General features: G+C 53.2%; 1 protein-coding gene across 2 annotated transcripts; it reads left to right on the top strand.

Annotated features, from left to right (window-relative positions):
• The first annotated feature begins 8299 nt into the window (after positions 1-8299).
• CHGA (chromogranin A) lies at positions 8300-20033 on the top strand. Of its 2 annotated transcripts, XM_017680572.3 has the most exons (8): positions 8300-8541; positions 9305-9351; positions 11618-11711; positions 12508-12576; positions 14082-14180; positions 15692-16102; positions 16789-17189; positions 19575-20033. In XM_017680572.3, the coding sequence occupies exons 1-8, from the start codon at positions 8496-8498 to the stop codon at positions 19656-19658; spliced, it is 1251 nt and encodes a 416-aa protein (XP_017536061.3). In that variant the 5' UTR covers positions 8300-8495; the 3' UTR covers positions 19659-20033. The 2 variants fall into 2 exon arrangements, with proteins under 2 accessions (XP_017536061.3, XP_036847815.2); XM_036991920.2 differs by lacking the exon at positions 15692-16102.
• Positions 20034-20961: the final 928 nt, after the last annotated feature.

The following is a 20961-nucleotide window of genomic DNA, read 5'->3' as shown; positions in this document are numbered from 1 at the left end:
CATGCCTGCTGTTAAGCCAGACAGACACCACTGTGAGAAACGGAGCTTAATTCCCAGGGAGCCGTGGGGCTGTTATACTAGAAGCCCCTCCTCAAAGTGGGCCCACCCGGGGTTGAGGGCCCTGGGGGATTTCTAAATGAACAGCTGAGACTCACCAGCTGAGGGAAAGTCCCTGAACTCTCAGCCTCTGGTGCCTGTGAGCGGAGCCGCCTTCCGGGTTTCAGTGAGAAGCCTCTGGGTACGGAAAAGCAGATCCTGGCGGTGGGGAGTGGGCCAGGCTTCGGAAAGGTCCAGGAGACCTGGGCAGGTCTTGGGTCACATCTGAGAGGGTCAGACTTAGCCGGCTCGTCGGGAGTGGCTGGGGATTCTGGCCAGGCCTGAGCCTGCGGCTCCCCGTGGGTACAGATGGGGCCTCCTCTGCAGCCTTTCTTGCTTCTCCCCATTCTGGAGGGCTTCCTGTCTGTGAGAACCACTTCTGGGAGACTGGGAGGCCAGCTCTGGAGAAGGTTCTAGTGCCCCTCCCTAGTGGACACCCCAACAGGACTCCCATTCTCCAGGCTCAGTGCCTGGAGGACTCCCAGTGTGTCAGCCGCATGGCCACCTTCCGTCCCACAGGCACTAGGACCTTGTTCTGTCCCCCTGCTCTCCGCCCTTCTGGCTGGGAGGCAGCCACCTTCCTGCAGGCAACATCCCCACATGGTAGTAGGCAGAGAGAGTGTTCTTTTAGTGTGGTTAAATATACATTACATAAAATTTACCATTATAACCATTTTTAGGGCTACAGTTCAGTGGCATTAAGTATATTCATATTGTTGGGTGACCATCATTTTCATCCATCCCTATAGTTTTTTTATCTTCCCAGCAGAACCATTGTTCCCATTAAACAGTAACTCCCCATCCACCCCACCCCCCACTCCCATTCTATTTTCTGTCTCTATGGATTTGATTAAAGAGTGATTTTATAAATGTAGTTTTTCAATGTAGTTCTCACTGTCCAAACCTGCCTTCTTTTCTCAGCCCCTATTCCTACCCCAGGTTAGCTCTTGGTCTCTGGACTCAGTGTGTTTGGGCTGCCAGTCCCACACCATTCTTATCCATTTATTTACTCTTTTTTCATCTGTGGGAGCAATGGAACAATTAGGTTGAGGGTCAGGACAACCAGTTTTGATTCTTACAACTTGCTGTGTGTGACCTTGGGTAAGTCCCTTCACATCTCTGAGCCTCAAGAATGGGACTGGAAACTTGGCAACACCAGTGTCATCCACTGAGTTTCTCATAGACCTGGAAATTGATCATTTTAAGGCACTAATTCAGACAACTGCCCTTTAGCCAGGAGATCTCTATACCCACGCTGAAACACTCCAGGGCAGGCATCCTTTAGAAAGCCTACATGGTTTGAATGAATTTGAACAGTGTTGTCTGGAATATGTTAATAAGGAGTGCCTGGCATCGAGCAGTCCCTCTCCTCCGATACAGTAACAAGGGGACTATAAACACACCCCACCACTGGCACCCTACTCACCTGGCCACCCTCCACCCTAGTGTTGTTGCTTGTTGTCAGAACTGCTCACTGCCTTTCTGGCATTCCTGACTTCAGTTGGGGTTCAGCTTCAGAAAATAGAATATTAAATGGCTTACAGAATCACTAATAGAATTCAAGAAATTGATTAAGAAAGTGTCTTTTGGCTGTTGTTTCTAGCTTGCAAAGCAACACCTCAGAACTGATCTGCCACTATAACTGCTGCCCCACCAGGGTCAAGAAACTGCCTGCCACGTCAGGAAGCTCCACTATAGCCACTGTCTCCCCCCACCTCTGCCGTGTCAACTCTGGAAACAAGGTTGCTCTGCACCCTTTCTCCACATGTGACTCCTATGCAAGTACCTCTGATTTGGTGGAAACTAGATCGCATCCAAGTTCTCATCTGCAAGGGGGTCTGGGAAGTGCAGTTTTTAGATTTCCTACTTCTGCCCATCAGAAGAGAGTTGGGATGGACAGGGAGCGATCTAACCCACAGTGCCCTCACCAGGCAGAGAGCCCCTGCCTTTGCCGTGCCCTCACCTCCTCCTCTCAGTGAGCTATGCTGTAGCTCCCACCACCCATTCACCTTAACACTTCATCTGACACACAAAACCAAGGCAGTAGACACGCAGACCTTGTTTGACTGCACTTCACTTTATTGCGCTTCACAGATACTGTGCTTTTTACAAACTGAAGGTTCATGGCAACCCTGTATTGAGCAAGTCTGCCAGCACTGCTTTTCCAATAGCGTGTGCTCACTTTGTGTCTTTGTGTCACATTTTGGTAATTCTCACAATACTTCACACTTTGTCATTATCGTGATATTTGCTATGGTGGTCTGTGATCAGGGATCTTTGATGTCACTGTTGTAATTGTTTTGGGGTGCCACAAACCACGCCCATGTCAGACAGCAGACAATCCATAGATGTGGCAAGTGTTTGGACCTGCCTTTGCCCTGTCTCTGTCTTCTCCTTGGGCCTCCCTATCTTCTGAGACACAACAATATTGAAATTAGGCCAATTAATAACCCTATAATGACCTCTAAGTGTTCAAGTGAAAGGAGGAGTCACACGTCTCTCACTGAAAATTATTAAGTTTAGTGAGGAAGGCATGTTGAAAGCCGAGAGAGGCCAAAGCTGGGCCTCTTGTGCCAGTCAGCCAAGTCGTGAAGGCAAAGGAAAAGTTCTTGAATGAAATGAAAAGTGCTCCTCCAGTGAACACACGAATGACGAGACAGTGAAACAGCCTTATTGCTCATACGGAGCAAGTTTTAGCAGTCTAGATAGAAGATCAAACAAGACACAGTATATTTTTAAGCCAAGCCTAATGCAGAGCAGGGCCCTAGTTCTCGTCAATTCTAGGAAGGCCGAGACAGGTGAGGAAGCTGCAGAAGGAAAGCAGGAAGCCAGGAGAAGTTGGTTGGTGAGGTTTAAGGGAAGAAGCCATCTCCGTAACATCGGAGTGCAGGTGAGGCCGCAGGCGCTGATGCGGAAGCTGCAGCAAGTTACCCAGATCGAGCTGAGACCATGAATGCAGGCGGCTGCACTAAACTGCTTTCAGTGTAGATAACACAGTCTTCTAATGGAAGAAGATGCCATCTTGGACTTTCATAACTGGAGAGGAGAAGTCAGTGTCTGGCTTCAAGGTTTCAAAGGACAGTCTGACTCTCTTGTTAGGGGTTAATACAGCTGGTGACTTTAAGCTTAATGCTCATGTATCATTCTGGAAATCCTAGATTCCTTAAGAAGTATACTAAATCCATCTTGTCCGTGCTCTGTAAATGGAACCACAAAGCCTGGATGACAGCACCTCTGTTTATATGGTTTACTGAATATTTTAAGGCCACTTATGAGATCTACTGTTCAAAAAAAAAAAAGATGCCTTTCAAAATGTTGACAATGCACCTGGTCTCCCAAAAGTTATGGTGGAGATATACAGTGAGATTCGTGTTGTTTTCACGCCTGCTAAAACAGCATCCATTCTGCAGCCCATGGATCAGGGAGTAATTTTGACTTCCATGTCTTACTACTGGGGAAATACATTTCATAAGGCTATAGCTGTGATAGCTAGTGACTCATCTGATGGATCTGGGCAGTCGGTTGAAAACCTGCTGGAAAAGATTCACCATTCTAGATGCCATTAAGAACATTCATGATTCTTGGGAAGAAGTCAAGATACCAGCATGAACAGGAATTGGGAAGAAGTTGAGTCCAACCCTCACGGATGAGTTTGAGGGTTTCAAAACTCAGTTGAGGAAGTAACTGCTGATATGGTGGAAACAGCAAGAGAACTTGCTCTTAAAAGTGGAGCCTGAAAATGTGACTGAATTGCTGCAATCTCATGATAAACATTTAACAGAAGAGAAATTGCTTCTTATGCATGAATAAAGAAGGTGATTTCTTAAAATAGAATCTACTCCTGGTGAAGATTCTACAAAGATTGGTGAAATGACAACAACAGATTTAAAATAGTCTATAAACATAGTTGCTTAAGCAGAGTCAAGGTTTGAGAGGAATGGTGCCAATTTTGAAATAAGTTCCACTGTGGGTAAAATGCTATCAAACAGCATCACATGCTACGGAGAAACTTTGTGAAAGGAGGAGTCAATTGATGTGGCAAACTCCATTCTTGTTTTAAGAAATTGTAATAGCCACCCCAGCCTTCAGCAACCACCACCCTGCTCATTCAGCAGCCAGCAACACTGAGGCCAAATCCTCCACCAGCAAAAAGATTATGATTCACTGGAAGCTCAGATGATGCTATCATTTTTTAGCAATTAAGTATTTTTCAGTTAAGTATGTACATATTTCTAGTCACAATGCTATTGCACACTTAATAGACTACAGTAGAGTATAAACATAACTTCTATATGTATTAGGAAGCCAAAACATTCATTTGACTTGCTTTATTGCAATACCCACTTTATTGCAGTGGTCTGGAACCAAACCTGTATTTTGATCTCTTGGTGTGCCTATGCTATAATCAAAACATTTTGTGCATAAATCAAAAGTTGGCAGCAGATCTGGGAAACTCCACTGCCCTCAGTGGTGACTTACTCATCAACACACCTGTCGTTGGCTTTTCTCCTTTCCTCATCTTACGTCCCCACTTCCTCATTGTCCTTCTTGAGATCACTTCCAAATGAACCCTTTGTATCCCAAATCCCTGTCTTAGGATCTGATCTGGGGGGAACCCAAACAAAGACAAGCATCACCCAATGCCCAGCTCCTTGGAAGGTACCCATCAATAGCACTACACAGGGCTCCTCATCAGAACCACACAATGCAGAAATTATCTGGACAACTATTCTCTCAGTTCACCCAAGGATGGTGCATAATTAGTATCCTCCTAGATGCATGCAAAAGACATTAATTCACTACATATTATGAGTGCCGTAGAGCATTTGGGCTTAATTCTCTTGTAGAACTCCATCTATAAGCAAGCATAATAATGGCACCTGCTTCATAGGGCTGTAATGTAAAACTCTTAGAAGAGTGTCTAAGAAGAGAGGTTCTTAGCAAGTTTTCCACAGGGTTAGTTCTGTCTCCATTACCTTGGGTTGGGCATTGTCTTCCAGTATCCCCTCTTCCTTTAGTAATCAGAACTACCCCCAATGGCTGCCTAGCCTCCCTTTTATCCAGGTGTGTCCATGTACCTAAGTTCCAGCCAATGGGTAGTGAGAAGTGATGCAAGCAAGTTCTGCATCATATCCTTACAAGGAAGCTGCTTGGCTTCCACCCTGTGCCCCCTTTGTGATGGTTGAAAAACGGGGGCAACTGGAGTAGCTGCCTTGGTACCAAAGATGGAAATCTTATAGAGAGGATGGCAGATCCATGCTACAAGTCTAGACTGTTCTCTTCTGGACTATTGTGTGAGAGGGAAATAGGATCCCACCTTATTCCACTGTATTTCAGGGTCTTTGGTTCCAGCAACTTACCCTTCCCTAACTAATCCAGCCCAAAGACTGGATCAAAAGATGTGAGTTTTTTCCTTCTTTTATTTTTCCATTGCGCCTACATGTATCCACTATGCCAGGAACTGTCATCGCAAGATGAGCAGGATGCAGACCAAACACCAAAAAGCTCAAAGTGTGATGAGGCAGATGGATCTAAAGGCAAAAAATTTCAGGCTTCTGCGATAACTGCTCAAATAAGAGTTGTGGATGCAGAGAGGAGGGAGGTCCTGAACAAAGATATGGAAGAGTTTGCCAGGCCAAAGGAGAGGGCATGGGATGGCAATTGGGAGGCATTCCAGGAATCAGGAGATGAGGGAGAACACAAAGCATTTGGGCAAAAGGAGCTCGAGGGACTTTACCATTCATTCGCCACACGGTTCCTTGGATGCGTCCTGGGTCTGCATTTCCAAATCTGCAAAGTAGGGTCAAAACTCCCATCTCTAACTTAGGCGTAGGGGCACCATAAGGGCTCAACAATGGAACATTTTGAAGAGCTATGAAGCACTGTGTAAACACTTGTTACAGGCATTGTCGCTTTTAAAGTCTTTATGGGACATTTTCACTAATTGGTTATGCTCAGCTACATGGGGTAAACAGGAACAGGCTCCTGATGGAATGGTGCTCTTGGGAGGGCAGCAGGGGTTCTTCCCATGAGAAAAGCCCACTCAGCTTGGCAAGTAGTTCAACTTTCTTATGGCAGTTGGACAATGCATATCAAGTGCCTTAAAAACGTCCATTTTCTTTGAGAAGCTGACCAACTGTTACATGAAATAATTGCAAATGCTACAGAGGTTTTTGTGTAAGATTGTACTTTGTAATAGTGAAAACAAAAACAAAAAGCAGGAACCTATCTGTGTATCAGTCAAACAAACTGTGGCACATAATAAATTGTGGTGGACCAGTCTACTCACGACATGGGCAAATCTTTATGATATGATGCTGCAGAGGAAGCAGGTAGCAAATCTTTGCAACACATTAGGGATGACCCCATGTTAGAAAAGCCCAAGACATTTCTTCTTTCAAAGCTCAGCTAAAGTTTTTCCCTGAGAACTGCCCTTTGCAAAGGGAGCCACCTCAACAAAGACTATAAAGTATATACTTAAAAATTACTGATGCTTATCTCTTCCTCTATTTCTGGGCATTTTCCAAGATTTTGAGATGGACTATGTGTTACTGTTCAGCTGTATTTTCCAGGTCTTCTTCACGCTATCTCCTGGCTGTTCCTGGAGCACGCCAAGCACATTCCTGCCCCTGGGCATTTACACTTGCCATTCCTTCTACCTGGAGCCGTCTTTCCCTACACACATGCAACCTCTGCTCGCCCTCATTAACTTCAGGTCGTTGTTGAAACGTTACCTCCTTGGTGAGTCTCTGCAGATCTACCTTAATATAACCCCAGTCCTCTCCCAGCACACCCATCCCTTTCCCTGATTCGTTTTTGTCCATAGCGCTTGTCACCATCTGGCATACAGTGCATTTTACTTCCTTCTTATTCATTGTCTGTCTTTATGCTTTAGAATGTAAACCCCATAAGGACTAGACTTTTATCTGTTTCACTCATTGCCGTATCCTCAGCACCTAGAGCAGCTGAGTGCTGTTCTGAGGTGTTCTAAGCACGTAGTCAAGTGCTTAACAAATAGTTTTTGAGTGAAAGAATAAAGGCACAAACAGGACCATTTCAGTCTCTTTTGAGCTCCTGCCAGTTTCTCCTTTAGGGGAGGGAGTGGGCACAGGTGTGGAGCAAGAAGCAGGAAATAGCAGCAGCAGATGGGGTGGGGGGTGTTGCTGGGAGAAGGAAGTTCTGGACAGTGCCAGCAGATGCCAAACTATAACTCAGATACCAGATTTATGATACTGGGGTCAGGTAGCAAAGTGGCCTCGAGGTTGAGAGCAGCAGTGGTGGAGAGTGAGGGCCCAGGACAGAGGAAAACAAGCCAGGTAACCAACTTTACACACAAAACACCAGGTTTTGAGAAAAGAACACTTGAGAAGAGCAAAAGCTGTTCTCAAATACACAGTGGGTTACCAGGAGCAAGAAGTTGATTCTAAGGGGTTGAACTGAGGCTAATGAGTAGAAGCCACAGGTACTCCTATTTTGGTTTGATATCAAGAACTGTCCCCTACTCCTCCCTAACTGGCCCCCATGAGGGCTGTCCAACAACAGCCGGAGCCCAGGATTCACTCATCCATAGGTTGAACTGTCAATCAGCAGTTATCTATTAAGTGCATTTACCCTGTGCCAGGTGCCTTGCTCAGCACTGTAAAAGCAATGACAACTAAACGCTGTTCAGATAAATACATAAGCAGTTACAAACTGTGAAGGCACTAAATGAACTACGTTGCCAGAGAGGCCTTACCGGGATGGGGAGAGTGCTCAACCCCAGCACCCTTTAGGGCCCTCTGGATACTTAAGGGAGCCCTGAGTGGTGAGCATGCCTCCAGCCTGTGAGACTAGGGGAAGGAAGCCCTCAGAGAGGGGCCTCAGGGGCATGGAGTGATGCGCTAGGGCTGGCAGGGACCTCAGCACACCTTGCAGGAACACGAGGTCCGGAGAAAGGGAGTGACTTGCCCACGGATACAAAGCCAGTCGGTAGAGCTGTGAAGGGGTGCAGGGTCAGCTGAGACCCCTGTGCCACCCTCTGGAAACCAGTTGCTGACCTCGCGACTTGGCCCATTAACCGTGAGAGGCGGGGGCCAGAGGTAAGAAGGTGTGATCGCGGGGGTGGTGGATCGACCTGCCCCTGGACACCTAGAGGAGGGGGAAGGGGCAGGGGCGGTCCCAATGACGTCATTTCCGGGATCGGGGTATATAAGCAGGGCGCGCGGCCGGCCCTGCCGCTGTCGCTGCTGCTGCTTCTGCGGTAGCCGGTCCCGGTGCGGGGAGGCTAGTGGGCGGACCAACAGACGGACGCACACGCAGGAACGCTGCGCCCCCCGGCCCCGCTCCAGCTCCGCCGCCCGCCCCCAGGCCGCCGGTTCAGCCACCACTCGTCTCGGTGTTGCTCGGCGCCCCGGTTCGCCATGCGCCGCGCCGGTGTCCTGGCGCTTCTGCTCTGCGCGGGGCAAGGTGAGCTGGTGCGGGTCCCGTGGGAAAGGGCCCTGGGCGCCCCCTCCCGCCCTGCCTGCTCTTGCCCTGCCTGCCCTGAGGTCCAGGCACCACGCAGCGTCCCGCGCCCCTCGACACCTCCCTTCCCGAGAGGCGATTTGTTTCAGCACCGCGGACAGCGCCACCGCCTCCCTCCTGACTCAGCCAAGCGGCTACGGACCCGACTCTTTCCGCCCTAGCCGACCCCGCGGGGCAGGGCCCCCTAGCGCCCCTATCCCATGTTTAGGCTTGGAGTCTCGGCTGCCACAAGACAGCCACCGCTCCTTGCTGTGGCTGGCCAAGGTCACTGGGGGAGACGGGAGGGCTGCTGGCTCCCCCTTCGCCTCTCTCCCCCTCCATGTTCCTTCTCTCCCTCGCCTTCTGCCTTCTGCCTTTGCTCCTCTCTTTTCCTGTCTCTCGGTCCTCCTCTCTCTCTTTTCCCTCACCTCGGGGTCGCACTCCCTCTCCTTGCACCTTCCTGCGCCCTATGACTCTTGCCCTCGGCTCCCACACCCCCTCCAGAGTGGGAGCTTTCCCAAAAGGAAGGGCTGAGGCTCTGAGTGCAGCCACTGGGAGCCACCCCACTTGGAGGCAGGGGAACAAGATCAGCCCCAGCATGTCATTGGGTGGGGACAGTTTTGAGGGGGAGCACTGGGGTGAGTGGGACCCGAGTGGGCCGGGCCAGGAGACTAGGCTCTCCCCTCAGTGCAGAGGAGTGACCGCAGCTCTCTCTTTTTCTTACCAGTCATTGCCCTCCCTGTGAACAGCCCTATGAATAAAGGGGACACTGAGGTAAGAAGGTGGGGGGCAGTGCCCCGGGCTGGTGGGTAGGAGGCCCCAGGGGACAGCTCACAGCCAGTTCTTGGGCAGCTGCAGGAGGAGTTTGGCATAAAGCCAAGAGCTAGCACTGCGGCTGCTGAGCCTGGGGACAGTTTGCAAAAGAAGATATCAAAGGCTGCTTGATTTCCCTGCCATCCTGCTGCGGGGACTTCCCCAGCTTCCTCTGAGTTGTGTGTGAAGCCGAGCAGAGCCTGTGTCTTACCTGCTGGGCCAAGGTACCAGGTCCACTGTCTCGAGCACTCCGAATCTGGAAGGCCCACTGTAAGCTGCCGGGGGTGACCCTGTGTGGATGTGGCTGTCCACAGAACTGCGAGAAAAGTCCTAACCTGCCTGGCTCTGGCCTCTCCCTTGGCTCTTCTCCTCCCCAAGAGGCTCTGCCACAAGCACCCCTACCCCACAGGCATTCAAACCCTGGCTGTCCCAAGGGGCCACAGTGAAAGCATTCTCGATCATGGCTTCCGCACTCAGGGTTCAGGCCAGTTGAGGCTGATGGTGGATGTCACCCAGTAAAGGGCCTTAAGAGACGCTGGTGGTGGGGGATTCTGTAGCCCACAAGAGACACTCTATGTCAGGTGTATACTTGGAATCCATTCATGTCTGAGCCATTTTTCTAGTCTCTGTTGCTCACAGATTCCCTCCACATGGAAGTCCTCACCTTTCCAGGAGCTATTTTCTTTCATTCCAGAGAGGCTATGGTTAAAACCCAAAGCATCAGTGATTTCAACTTCAATTTGCTCAATTATATTTCCTACTCTTCATTATATTTAAACCTCCACCACTCATCATTGTAGCTGTGTGGTCTTGGGACAATTCCTTAACTTCTCTGAGCTTCCCTTCTGCCCATCTGTAATGATATTCCCCTTGAGGGGAGTTGTGAGGGGGTAGGAACCAGACGTGAGGTGCCTGGCACATAGTAGGTCCTCAGCAAATGGGCACTGTTATTCCTAGAGCTTCCTTTCTGCATCTCCCTATTATTCTTGGGACCTCGACCCAATTCCTCTTTCCTTGAATCTGTCCTCATGGACTGGTGATTATCTGCTATGCCCAGTGCAAGATCTGGGGTTACAGGGAGATACACAGGATACAGGCTGTAGGGCTCCTTGCCAGACCCCTTATGGAAGACACTTCTGTCACCATATTATACCCAAAAGTCTGGGGTTAGAGGCACTAGAGCAGCTGGTTAAGACCCAAATGTTCCATCCTAGGATGCCGTGACTACTGTGGAGCCTGTTTGCCAGTTTTCTATCCTGGATCCTTGGACCGGTTGCCTTGGCATCCCATAGAGACAGCCTTCTACCCCCTCACTCCCCACGAGTGTGGCCTGATGCCTGTCTGACACCTCCCGCTCCCCCACCAGCTCTAGGCAGCTGAGGCAGGTTGGGAGTTGTGAGTCCCTCTCTGGGTGTGTGTGGCACTTTACGTTTTATAGTGTTTTTCTGTCTGTGCCTTATGCTGGGAGGGGAGGTGGGAAGGCCTTCTCACTCCCATGTTACAAGTGATGAAACAGGCTCAGAGAGGTCAAGTCACATGCCCATGACCACACAGCTAAGATACCACACTGCAGTTGGCAGCATCCTCACACATCATCCATTTATCAGGTGCCTGATGAGGCACAGCACCTTGCTGGACACTGGACAAGACCGTCAGAGAGATGGCTGCTATTGACCCGAGATGGGCACCCAGAGGTAGCTGATGTGTGCCCACATGCAGCTAGGGTATTCATCGTGTGAGGGACAATGGAGCCAGACCACGCAGCTATTACTCCCTGCATGTGCAGAGCCAAGGAAGGTGTTTGCTCTCTGGGCAATCCAGAAGGGATTCCGGGAGATAGCTGAACTTTTGGACATCTGAAAGACTGAAATACTTTTTTGAGACCTACTTCTGATGTCCAGGAGCAGCATCCTCATCTTTAGAGAAAGATTTGGGGATGAGAAGGTACCAGGTACTCACCTGCACCATGACCCACCTTAAAGGGGCACTTGCTGGCACATGCTGACTGGGGCACCTCACACATGGTGAATACCATATAGGCATTTTCTATTATTGTTGCTAGTATTGTCTGGCTGAGAAAGCAGAGCTGTGCCCCTGAACCAGCTGTCCCTGGACCCTGAAGACAAAAGCAAATGCCCTATGTCCTCATTAGAAATTTGCCCTGGAGCCTCAGGGGGCTGAGCCCCATGCCCAAACCAGCCCCAACATGCCCCCATTCTCTTCCCAGGTGATGAAGTGCATCGTTGAGGTCATCTCTGACACACTGTCCAAGCCCAGCCCCATGCCTGTCAGCCAGGAGTGTTTCGAGACACTCCGAGGAGGTATGGGCCAGGCCGGGGGTGAGGGGCTGCTGCCTGCTGGGCTGGGAGGCTAGGACATGGGTATGTGGCTTTTGATAGGAATCAGTGCTTTAATTCAACAGTAACTGGCAGAGTGGCTGCCTGGTTACCGTGCTGGGGTCTGAGTGGTACAGACAGATGAAAGGGTCAGAGCCTCTGCATGCCTGCAGTTCACAGCCTCGCAGAGGGGGCACACTTCACTAGAATTCTGACAGAATGAAATCAAGGCTAGAACAGCAAGCCACTGTGTCCACATTTTATGTGCTATATCATCAGTGCCAAGATCAGCTGCTGGCAGCTGGTAGAGCCCCTATAGGTATGTGATGAATAAAGGAGCGTTTGGGTGGGCATAGTTCTTCCAACCAGGCAATCAAGTTTTGAACAGCTGTTTGATGAATCCAACATTAGCACTGGAGTCAGGCTTTAGGAAAAGTTGGAACTCTACAGGTAGAAATGAAGAAAGGGGACTGACTCCAGGTGGAGCAGACAACACAAGCAAAGGTATGGAAATAGGGAAATGTGTGTTGAGAGACACTCACCTCACCTCAGGGGCTGCTATCTCTTAGCTAAGGTCTGGGTGTGGGGACAGTGGCTGGCCTTTCTGATATAGCATAAAAATGACTGACACCTTGGAAAGAAGATAATTTCAAAAGCACTGCTGCCACTCAGGTTTTGAGTTTCCAAAACGTATTCTCTGTGCTCAGCTGAAAATATCGATGGTAATCTCTTTCTTGGCTGTTGTCTAGAAACCACCCGTAACGACTCTCCTTCATTGCAGATGAACGGATCCTCTCAATCCTGCGACATCAGAACTTGCTGAAAGAGCTCCAAGACCTCGCTCTGCAAGGTATTACCCAGTCACTGTCTGTGATCTGGGTAAATTCCAGTAACAGAGTCAGAAAGTCATGGTGGAAGATTGAGCAAGGTCCTGTTTCTCTCTGATCCTCAGTTATTTCCTTTCAATAATTGTGGAAAGGTGGGGTCCTCTGTGCCACTTGGTCCCATCTATCATTGATATAGTTAGGAGATCAAGGCCCAGAGAGGCTGAGTGATTTGTCCAAGGTCACACAGTAAATTAAGGACATGCAAAGACCAGATGCAGCAGCTCTCCTAAACTCTGCCATTTCAGTTCAGCTGTTTCAATGGTGACACTTTCAGGACTAGGTTGCAGAGAGGATCCCTTTCATCTGTTAACTGAGACAAAATTGGTCTCAGTTAGAGCCCCTCAGAGAGGAGGGGCTCTTTTCCCTTGTGAGCTTTAGTTCAAGGGTGAGAGTGGGGGAAACAGTGTCTTTCTTGCCCCAAAACACAGACCAGACTTTCAGTGACCTCAGAGTGAGGTATGTCTTTCTCTAAGAGATTAAGAAAATCCACTGCTGCCCTTGGGAATAGAGTGACTTTGTGAGGCTGCAAGTTCCTTGTCCCTGAGGATATTCAAGCACAGCCTGGGTGGAATGCTGGGATAGAGGGTTAGGCTGATGTCATCCCCAAGAGTTAGCTGCTCTGCCCAGCCCAGACTCCTTCCTGGGTTCATGTGAGGCACCGATCCCTCCCTGGCAAGTAAGGAAAAATGGGTTCTGGCCCCACATCTGTTGGACTTACAACGCAGCAACTCTGTTTTACAGATGAGCAACCAGATGTTCAATAGCCCAAGTTACCCAAGGTCACAGCAGGAAAATAATCAGGAGGCATGACCCCAGGTTGGCCTGGGGCCAGATCGGGGCATAGGCCCTGGTCAGCAACCACCATGTCAGGCTCCTCTGCCTCTGGCCACCCCAGGAATTCCCGTCATGGGGGAAAAAACCATCATCAGCACCTGGCATGGGTGGGGGCACTCAGAGGAGGCAGCAGTAGCCTGGAGCCAAGGCAGGGGGAGGGGTCTGGACTGTGGAAGCAGGTGCCAGCCCTGAGCTGGGATGCACGCTTGTGCGTAGCCTTCTCCCAAGGACCTGGACTTAAGGGTCCAGCCAATGGGGGTGCCTGATGCAGAGCCCCCTGAAGAGGAGGCAGTCCCCTCTTGTTGCAGGGTCGGTCCCCTAGTTATCAGTCAGGTCCTGAGAGGCCCCACTCTCTGTTGCCAGCACTGGGATCCTCTGCTCCACTGGGGCCTTTAGTGCCCAAGAGGCAGCAGGCACGGCTTTTTCCTTTCCTAGGTGAGAAACTGAGTCTGGAGAGGTGGTGTGGCCGCCTGGCGGGCCCCAGCTGGGAGGGGCAGGTGCAGCCAACCCTTGCCACCTCCCCTAGTTCTGTCACTGGGCAGGCCTGGAACTAGATGAAGAAATGGAGGCCTCACTCTCACAGAGGAATATGCTGAGGATCAAGTGGAACTCTTCTTTCCTTTTCTCATGCCAGGTGCCAAGGAGAGGTCACATCAGCAGAAGAAACACAGCAGTTTTGAGGATGAGCTCTCAGAGGTTCTGGGGAAGCAGGACGACCAGGCCGATGTGAAGGGTCAGTGCCGGCTGGGCTGGACAGAGGCTGGGGCGGGAGGCAATGACAGCAGTGGTTACATAGGAGTCAGGAGCCTCTCGTATAGGCCCTGTAAGGCAGCTAGTATTTCCTTCCCTTTCCAAATGGGGAAACTGAGACCCAGAGAGTCCGTGGACCTTGTCGGGGGAGCTGCATGACGGGAGAAGGGACTCTGGGCCCTGCCTCCGTCCACACCCCTGCAGGCGCCCCATCCGCCGCGGGGCTCACTCACGCAGGCCCGGAAGCCTATGGCGCGGCAGGCAGGCAGCTTTGACTCGCTCTTCCCAGGAGCCACTGCAGCAGGGCCGCCTGCCCCAGAGCCCTTCACCTGGGAAGTGGTGGTGCCTCAGCATAGCCACGTTACAGGATCCCAGAGGAATAGGTTTGAGGCAGGAGCTGGATAATCTTTCTTGAAACCAGAGAGCTTTTAGGGGTCAAAGAGGTCATGACTTAGGTTAAAGTGGTGCCCTGTCACTCATGGGAACAGCCTTGAAACAGCCACAAAGCCAAGCCCGAGGGCCTCTGCTCTTTGCTGCGGATGGTGGGTGAAGGGGCCAGGTTCCAGGAGCCCGGCTCTCAGCGCTCTTACTCTAGGGGCTCAGAGCGGAGGCCTGTGGCTGTGGCGGGGGTACCGCCGCACTGGCCAGGGCATGGCCCCCCCCCGCCGTGCTGGCTCCCTGGGGACGAGTGTCTGGATTGACTGTGGACGCTGCGGTGGGCTGTGGGAGGGAACAGAGTGTGTGTGTGTGCACCTGGAAGCTCTAATGGGGGAGGCAACCATGTGTCGGTGCAAAGACCACCCTGTACTCGGCACTTGGGACTTGGATACAAGACGCCTACAGGCTATGTGAGCGCAGCCAGGCCCCCTGACCTTTCTGAGGATCCGTCTGAGTTTCTGTAAACAGGATGGGAGCACTTTCACCTGGAGCCCTGGAGTCAAATCGGGGGACGCATTCGGTAGTGCTCTGCTCAACAGTAATCATTCTAACGACGGAAAGAATTTTTATTAGTCAAAAGGCTGTCTGCAAGGAAATGCTTTTTAATGAAACCCTGTAAACACTTAGGAATTGAGCACTTTCACAGGACACTCAAAGCAGAGAAGTCCCACAAGAATGAAGTGGTAGTAACAGTGCCTCTTACACAGAGAGGTTAGAGATGTGCCCAAGATCACAGAGCAGTTAAGCTGATGTCCTCATTTTCAGTCCAGGGCTCTATCTTCTGGGGTCATTTTCAAGGTCTTTTTTTGTTTTCTTTTTCTTTTTTTAATCACATCCTGCTTTGAGGGGCAGAAATACAAAGAAAGAAATACAATCCAGTTGCGCTCACGGCAGACCCAGGCACGGAGAGGGCAACCCTAATTCTGGCAGGGGTGTCTGGGGCTGCGCTTGCTGGAGGCCAAGAGCTGCAGTGACTGAGACCTGCACCTGGGCCCCGGGGAGACACTGCGCGCCGCCTGGTCCTCAGGGCCCGCGGTCGCTCTGTTGTTTCTGCAGAGGTGCCTGGAGAAGCATCCCCCAGGGACGTCGCCGAGAAAAGAGGGGATTCTGAGGAGGCGAAGAGTGGTGAAGACACGGATGGGGCCAGGCCCCAGGCCTCCCCAGAGCCTGGGCAGGAGCCCAAGGTTGAGGACAACCAGGCCCCAGAGGAGGAGGAGGCCGCCAACACCCCCCTCCCCAGCCAGAAACACCCAGGCCCACAGGCCAAGGGGGACAGCGAGGGCCTCTCCCAAGGTCTGGTGGACAGAGAGACAGGCCTGGGTGCAGAGCAAGAGCAGCAGGCAAAGAGAGGAGAGGAGGAGGAGGACACAGAGGCTGGAAAGAAGGCTGTCCCTGAGGAGGAAGGCCCCACCGCAGCATTGAAGCCCCACCCAAGCCTTGGCTACAAGGCGCTCCGGAGGGGCAAGAGTATGTGTGATGTCTGAGACCTCAGCATATGGGTCGGGGGTGGGGGCACGTGGGAGAGGGTCCTCATCCGTGATCTCATGCCACCTTCACAGCAGCCCTGAAAGGGAGGTATTATCTTCATTTTCCAGATGGGAAACAGGTGCAGAGAGGTTAGGTAATCAGCCCAAGGTCACACAGCTCATTAGTAGTAAGAGCTGATTCCAGCCCCCGTTTCTTTGACTCCAAAACCATGCATCTCCTGCCATTCCACATAGCCCCTCCCCTCCAACTCAGGAGGCAACAGGGGCTTTGCAGGGTGGGGCGGGGGGGTCTTGGGAACCGAGGGAGAGCATGACAGGTGGGAACAGGTTGGTCTGGGGACAGTGTCAGCTTCCACCAGTGTTGAGGAGAGACCCCAGCACCTTGTCAGAGCCTTTCCTCCCTTCCCAGCTGCATGACCCCCGGGTCAGGGGCTTCTGTGGTGAGATGGCCAATGTAAGAGCCAGGCTTTGGCCAGCCCCCCAGCCCCTGAGCTTAGAGGGTTTTGCAAAACCTGGTGTCAAGATGGCTTCCCCTCCAAGTGCGACGTGGTGGCAAAGGACTGGGCTGGACCCTGAGTGCAGGTCTGTGGTCCCAGGGGGAGGGGCAGGGACTGGGGAAGGGCAGTCCTCCCTCACTGTCCTGCTCTTGTCCCCCACCTGCCCCAGGCTGGTCCGAGGCTCTGGCCGAGGGTGGAGCCAGGAAGACTGGGGCGGAGGAGGCACCGCGCCCCGAGGGGAAGGGACAGCACTCCCAGCAGGAGCAGGAGGAGCGGCTCTCCAAGCAGTGGGAGGATGCCAAGCGGTGGAGCAAGATGGACCGGCTGGCCAAGGAGCTGACGGCCGACAGGCGGCTGGTGGCAGAGGACGAGGAGGACGACCCTGACCGCCCCATGAAGCCCGCCTCCAGGGCCCGGGCCGATGGCTCCCGGGGCCCTGGGCTGCAGCTGCGACGAGACTGGAGGCCGTCCTCCCTGGAGGACAGCGTGGAGGGGGGCCTGCCCCTCCAGGTGCGCAGCTACCCGGAGGAGAAGAAAGAGGAGGAGGGCAGTGCCAACCGCAGACCAGAGGTTGGTACGGGGTGGGAGCCGGCCCTGGGACGGGCCTCCGGAGTGTGGGCCCAGCTGGGAGGGCAGCCCCACCCGGGTGTGCGGCCCCTGCCCCGCTGAGAGCACATGGTCCCCTTGGAGTCTGGGACTGCAGAGGTGCCCAGACGGGGTCTCTTGGGAGGCTCCCCAGAGGGCCTGGGTTCGGGACACAGCCAGGAAGGGGCAGGAGGAAAGGTATGTCAGGCCGGGAGGTGATGAACCCTGCTCACAGAAGGCACCCAGTGAAACTAGCGGCCAGCCAGACAGGAAATGAGAAATGTTCAGATCAGCATGGAAGCTGGACACGTGTTGAGTTGAACCAGTCCCCAAAGCCTGGCACAGGGACTTTGTCCTGGAGGCAGCAGGGCGCTGGGCAGCTTTGGGAACAAGAGCTTGGAGCCTGGGCTGGAGAGAGCTCAGACACTAAAGGGCCTGGCAGGGGCTGACCTGCAGAGGGCCATTAGCTGTCTGGGGGATACAGGCCTGCGGGTGCATTAGCCCGAAGAGCTGGGAGGGAGGGAGAGGAGGTGGTGTCCTGGGAGGCCCCTGCGGATGGTCTGGCCGTGTTCTCTCTTGGCCCCCAATCAGCCCAGGTACGCCATCCTCCCAGGTTCAGGCACTGCCTCTAGCCCCTGATGGCACAGGAGCAGGGGCAGGGCCAACTGGACCTTGGGGCTTGGTGGGGAGTTGGGGGAGGCACGGACATGTGCCGGAAGACCTGCATTCTGCCTTCTCCTAGCTGTGTGACCTTGGGTGGGTCACTCCCCTTCTCTGAGCCTCATTGGTTCCCCCATTTGTGAAATGGGGGTAAGGAGTCCTTCCTGCTCACCTCATTATCACGATCGGAACACACCCAAGCTTTGAAAACCAGGCCATGCCCAGGGCTACTTGGGCAGCTCAGGGGGTGTAGGGATGCACCCCCAGAAGATATGGGAGGGGCAGGAGTTATCACGATCGGAACACACCCAAGCTTTGAAAACCAGGCCATGCCCAGGGCTACTTGGGCAGCTCAGGGGGTGTAGGGATGCACCCCCAGAAGATATGGGAGGGACAGGAGCTGGGGTCCCTGGCAGGCTGGCAGCACCACCTTGGGGCTGGAGGAGGCTTTGGGGGGTCCGTGGTTCAAGCCCCAGTGCCCAGGTGGGAATCAGGGCCTGTGGCAGGCTGGGATCTGTCCAAGCTCTTCTCAGCCCCATGCCCTTCTCTGCCCACCCAGAAGAGGATGTGGCCCCTTCTTCCAGTCTCCGGGCCTGGAACCAGGGTCTCTGTGGCCTCAGAGGAAGGACCTTCCTTAGGTGCTGGCACTGGGAGAGATCATTTACCTTTGTCCCCAGAAGACTGAAAGGAAAGAGCTACAGGAAGCAGCAGCCTGCTCCCCACCCCCAGCTTTTGGACCCAGGATAAGCCTGGCACCTTCATTAACTCTTAACCCCACCCAGTAAGCTGGAGGGAGCGAGATGCCCTGAGGCCAGTGTCCCTTCTCCACTGGCAGAGGAAGCCCTGGACAGCAGCGAAATGGGGGCCCCAGAACCATGTGGACAGGATGGGGCAGGTCCTCTCTACCCAGCCCAAGGGGATCCCTAAAAAGCATCACAGGCTCCAACATCACAGGGCTCATGCCTGGGGCTCCCCCAAGACGGAGGGCTCTAGCGACCCCATGTCCATGGCAACTGCTGTCCACCTGTTCTGACTGAGCCCTAGGCGGGTGCTCTCCATGGCCTGGCATCCAGCCAGGAAGGGACCCCAGGAAGACTGTCCCTCCCAGGTCAGCCAGGGGGTGGCCTTCCCTGACTACTGCACCGAATCTGGGAGCATGCCCTTGAGGGTGTCAGTCCAGCTCCGGGAAGCCTGTAGCTTCCTGAGGCTGGGGCACAGAGCAGAGCTCACAGGAGGGTCCCCAACTGCCCTGGCAGCCAGAGCTTGGGGGCCCCATGACCAGGGCCAGAAATCAAGGGCAGGCGGAGGTGGGGCTTATATCCTCAAGCCTGTGCCACAGGCCCATGGCCCCTCCGGTGAGGAGGCCTGGCCTCAGCCTGGGAGCCCTCGTCACAGTCCAGGCCGTGGGGTGGAGGGACTGGGAGGAGCTCTGATGGGCACCAGAGGCTTTGTGTTCCACATGCCTGCCTAGAGCCATTCAGGAGGAGGCAGACCTAGATAAGAGGTCACAGTGTGGAGTTAGGCCCCCCACTACCCCCCATTCACTGTCCTCATGTATGGATGAAGCCCCTAAGGCTCAGAGAAGCAACGCCATCTGTCCAAGGCCACACAGCTCATCAGTGGCACAACCAGCCTCGCTGGCTGCCTGCTCCGTGCTGCGGGCACTGGCACCCTGGGCCAGTCCCCATGACTCTTGCTGTTCTCTCCTAGGACCAGGAGCTTGAGAGCCTGCTGGCCATTGAGGGGGAGCTGGAGAAGGTGGCCCACCAGCTGCAGGCGCTGCGGCAGGGCTGACGTGCCAGTTGGCCCCATCAGCCAGGGCTCCAAGGCATCCTGTGGTCCTGGCTCTGTTGTCCCCTTTGCAGGTCCTGGCCAGACGGCCTGGGCGCTGCTTCTGGTAGGGAGGCTGGGCCCAGCCCACCCTCCTGCCCCCACATCCTTTCCTTCACCCCTGCCCCTGTGTACCCCTCTGTAGGGCTGACCCCTATGACTTTTAAGGATTACCTTCTCTCTGAACACAGGCAGCTCTCTAGAGTTTCCTTTCTACCATCAGAGCCATTGGCACAACTGCAGTAACTTCCGATCTTTGGTGAGAGCTGAGAGCTCCTGCTTGTAATGTACTCTGTATGAAATTTATCTAAGGAAAAATAAATCTGCTCTGGGCTCTTTCCTCTTTCTTGACTCAGAGTGGGGGTCAGATGGCTTGGATTTGGGCAGAGGGACAGGGGGAGGTTCAGTCCCTCTGGGCAGCCCCTTTTGGGGCCACTTCCCAGATCCTAGCCCTAGGATTGTGGGAAAATGACTTTGCCCCCCTGAGCATGTTCCCTCATCTGTAAAATGGGGATGCTGATACCTGCCTCCGTGGGTATGGGGATCAAGGAACACAAGCAGAGCTGCCCCCTCTTCTCCATCTCCCAGCCACACCTGAGCTGGGGCCAGTTTGGAAACATCTTCTGCTCTCTGTGGCACCGGGTAGAGACCTTGACAGCCCCAGGCTAGTGCCTACCACCAAGGCTGCAGGCCCTGGACCAGCTTTGGACTTCCTGAGCTAGGGATGCGAGCTGCAGGCCCCCTCCGCATCAATCTGCCAGCCCCTTCGACCTGGGGGTGCACAGGACTTGGGCGTCTTAGATTCTCGCACATCTAACAGCTCCGCAGAGCAGGCAGGTCTGCCTCAGTTTAGAAAACAAGGAAACTGAGGCTCAGAGGGTGAAATAACACATCAGTCACAGGCAGGGGTGACGCCCAAAATGCTGAAACATGGGGACGGAGGGATTATGTGAACAGAATGGACCAGCTAAATACCAGGGCCAATCATTCAGCCTGTGAGTGCAGAGATGGTCGGCCAAGCCCTGACTTCAAGAAGTCAGAGAGCGTGGGCAAGTGTTCTGGCCCTCTCAGAGCCTCTTTCCTCATCTACAAAATGAAGATAATACTTAAATCAGGATCGGGTGAGGACCTGAGGGGCCCTGGAAGCCTGGAACAGGGAATCATTAGAATGAGTTATTGGAAGGGTCTGGGCAAGTCAGCCTCTCCTGTGAGGCTGGCAGGGGGACTGTCCGTGCTGCTGCTGTCTGCCCCCCGAAGCACAGACGGA

This window comes from Manis javanica, chromosome 8 (assembly GCF_040802235.1).
Source record: "Manis javanica isolate MJ-LG chromosome 8, MJ_LKY, whole genome shotgun sequence".
In the NCBI taxonomy this organism is placed as follows: Eukaryota; Metazoa; Chordata; class Mammalia; order Pholidota; family Manidae; genus Manis; species Manis javanica.
This window is presented reverse-complemented; position numbering and strand designations above follow the sequence as displayed.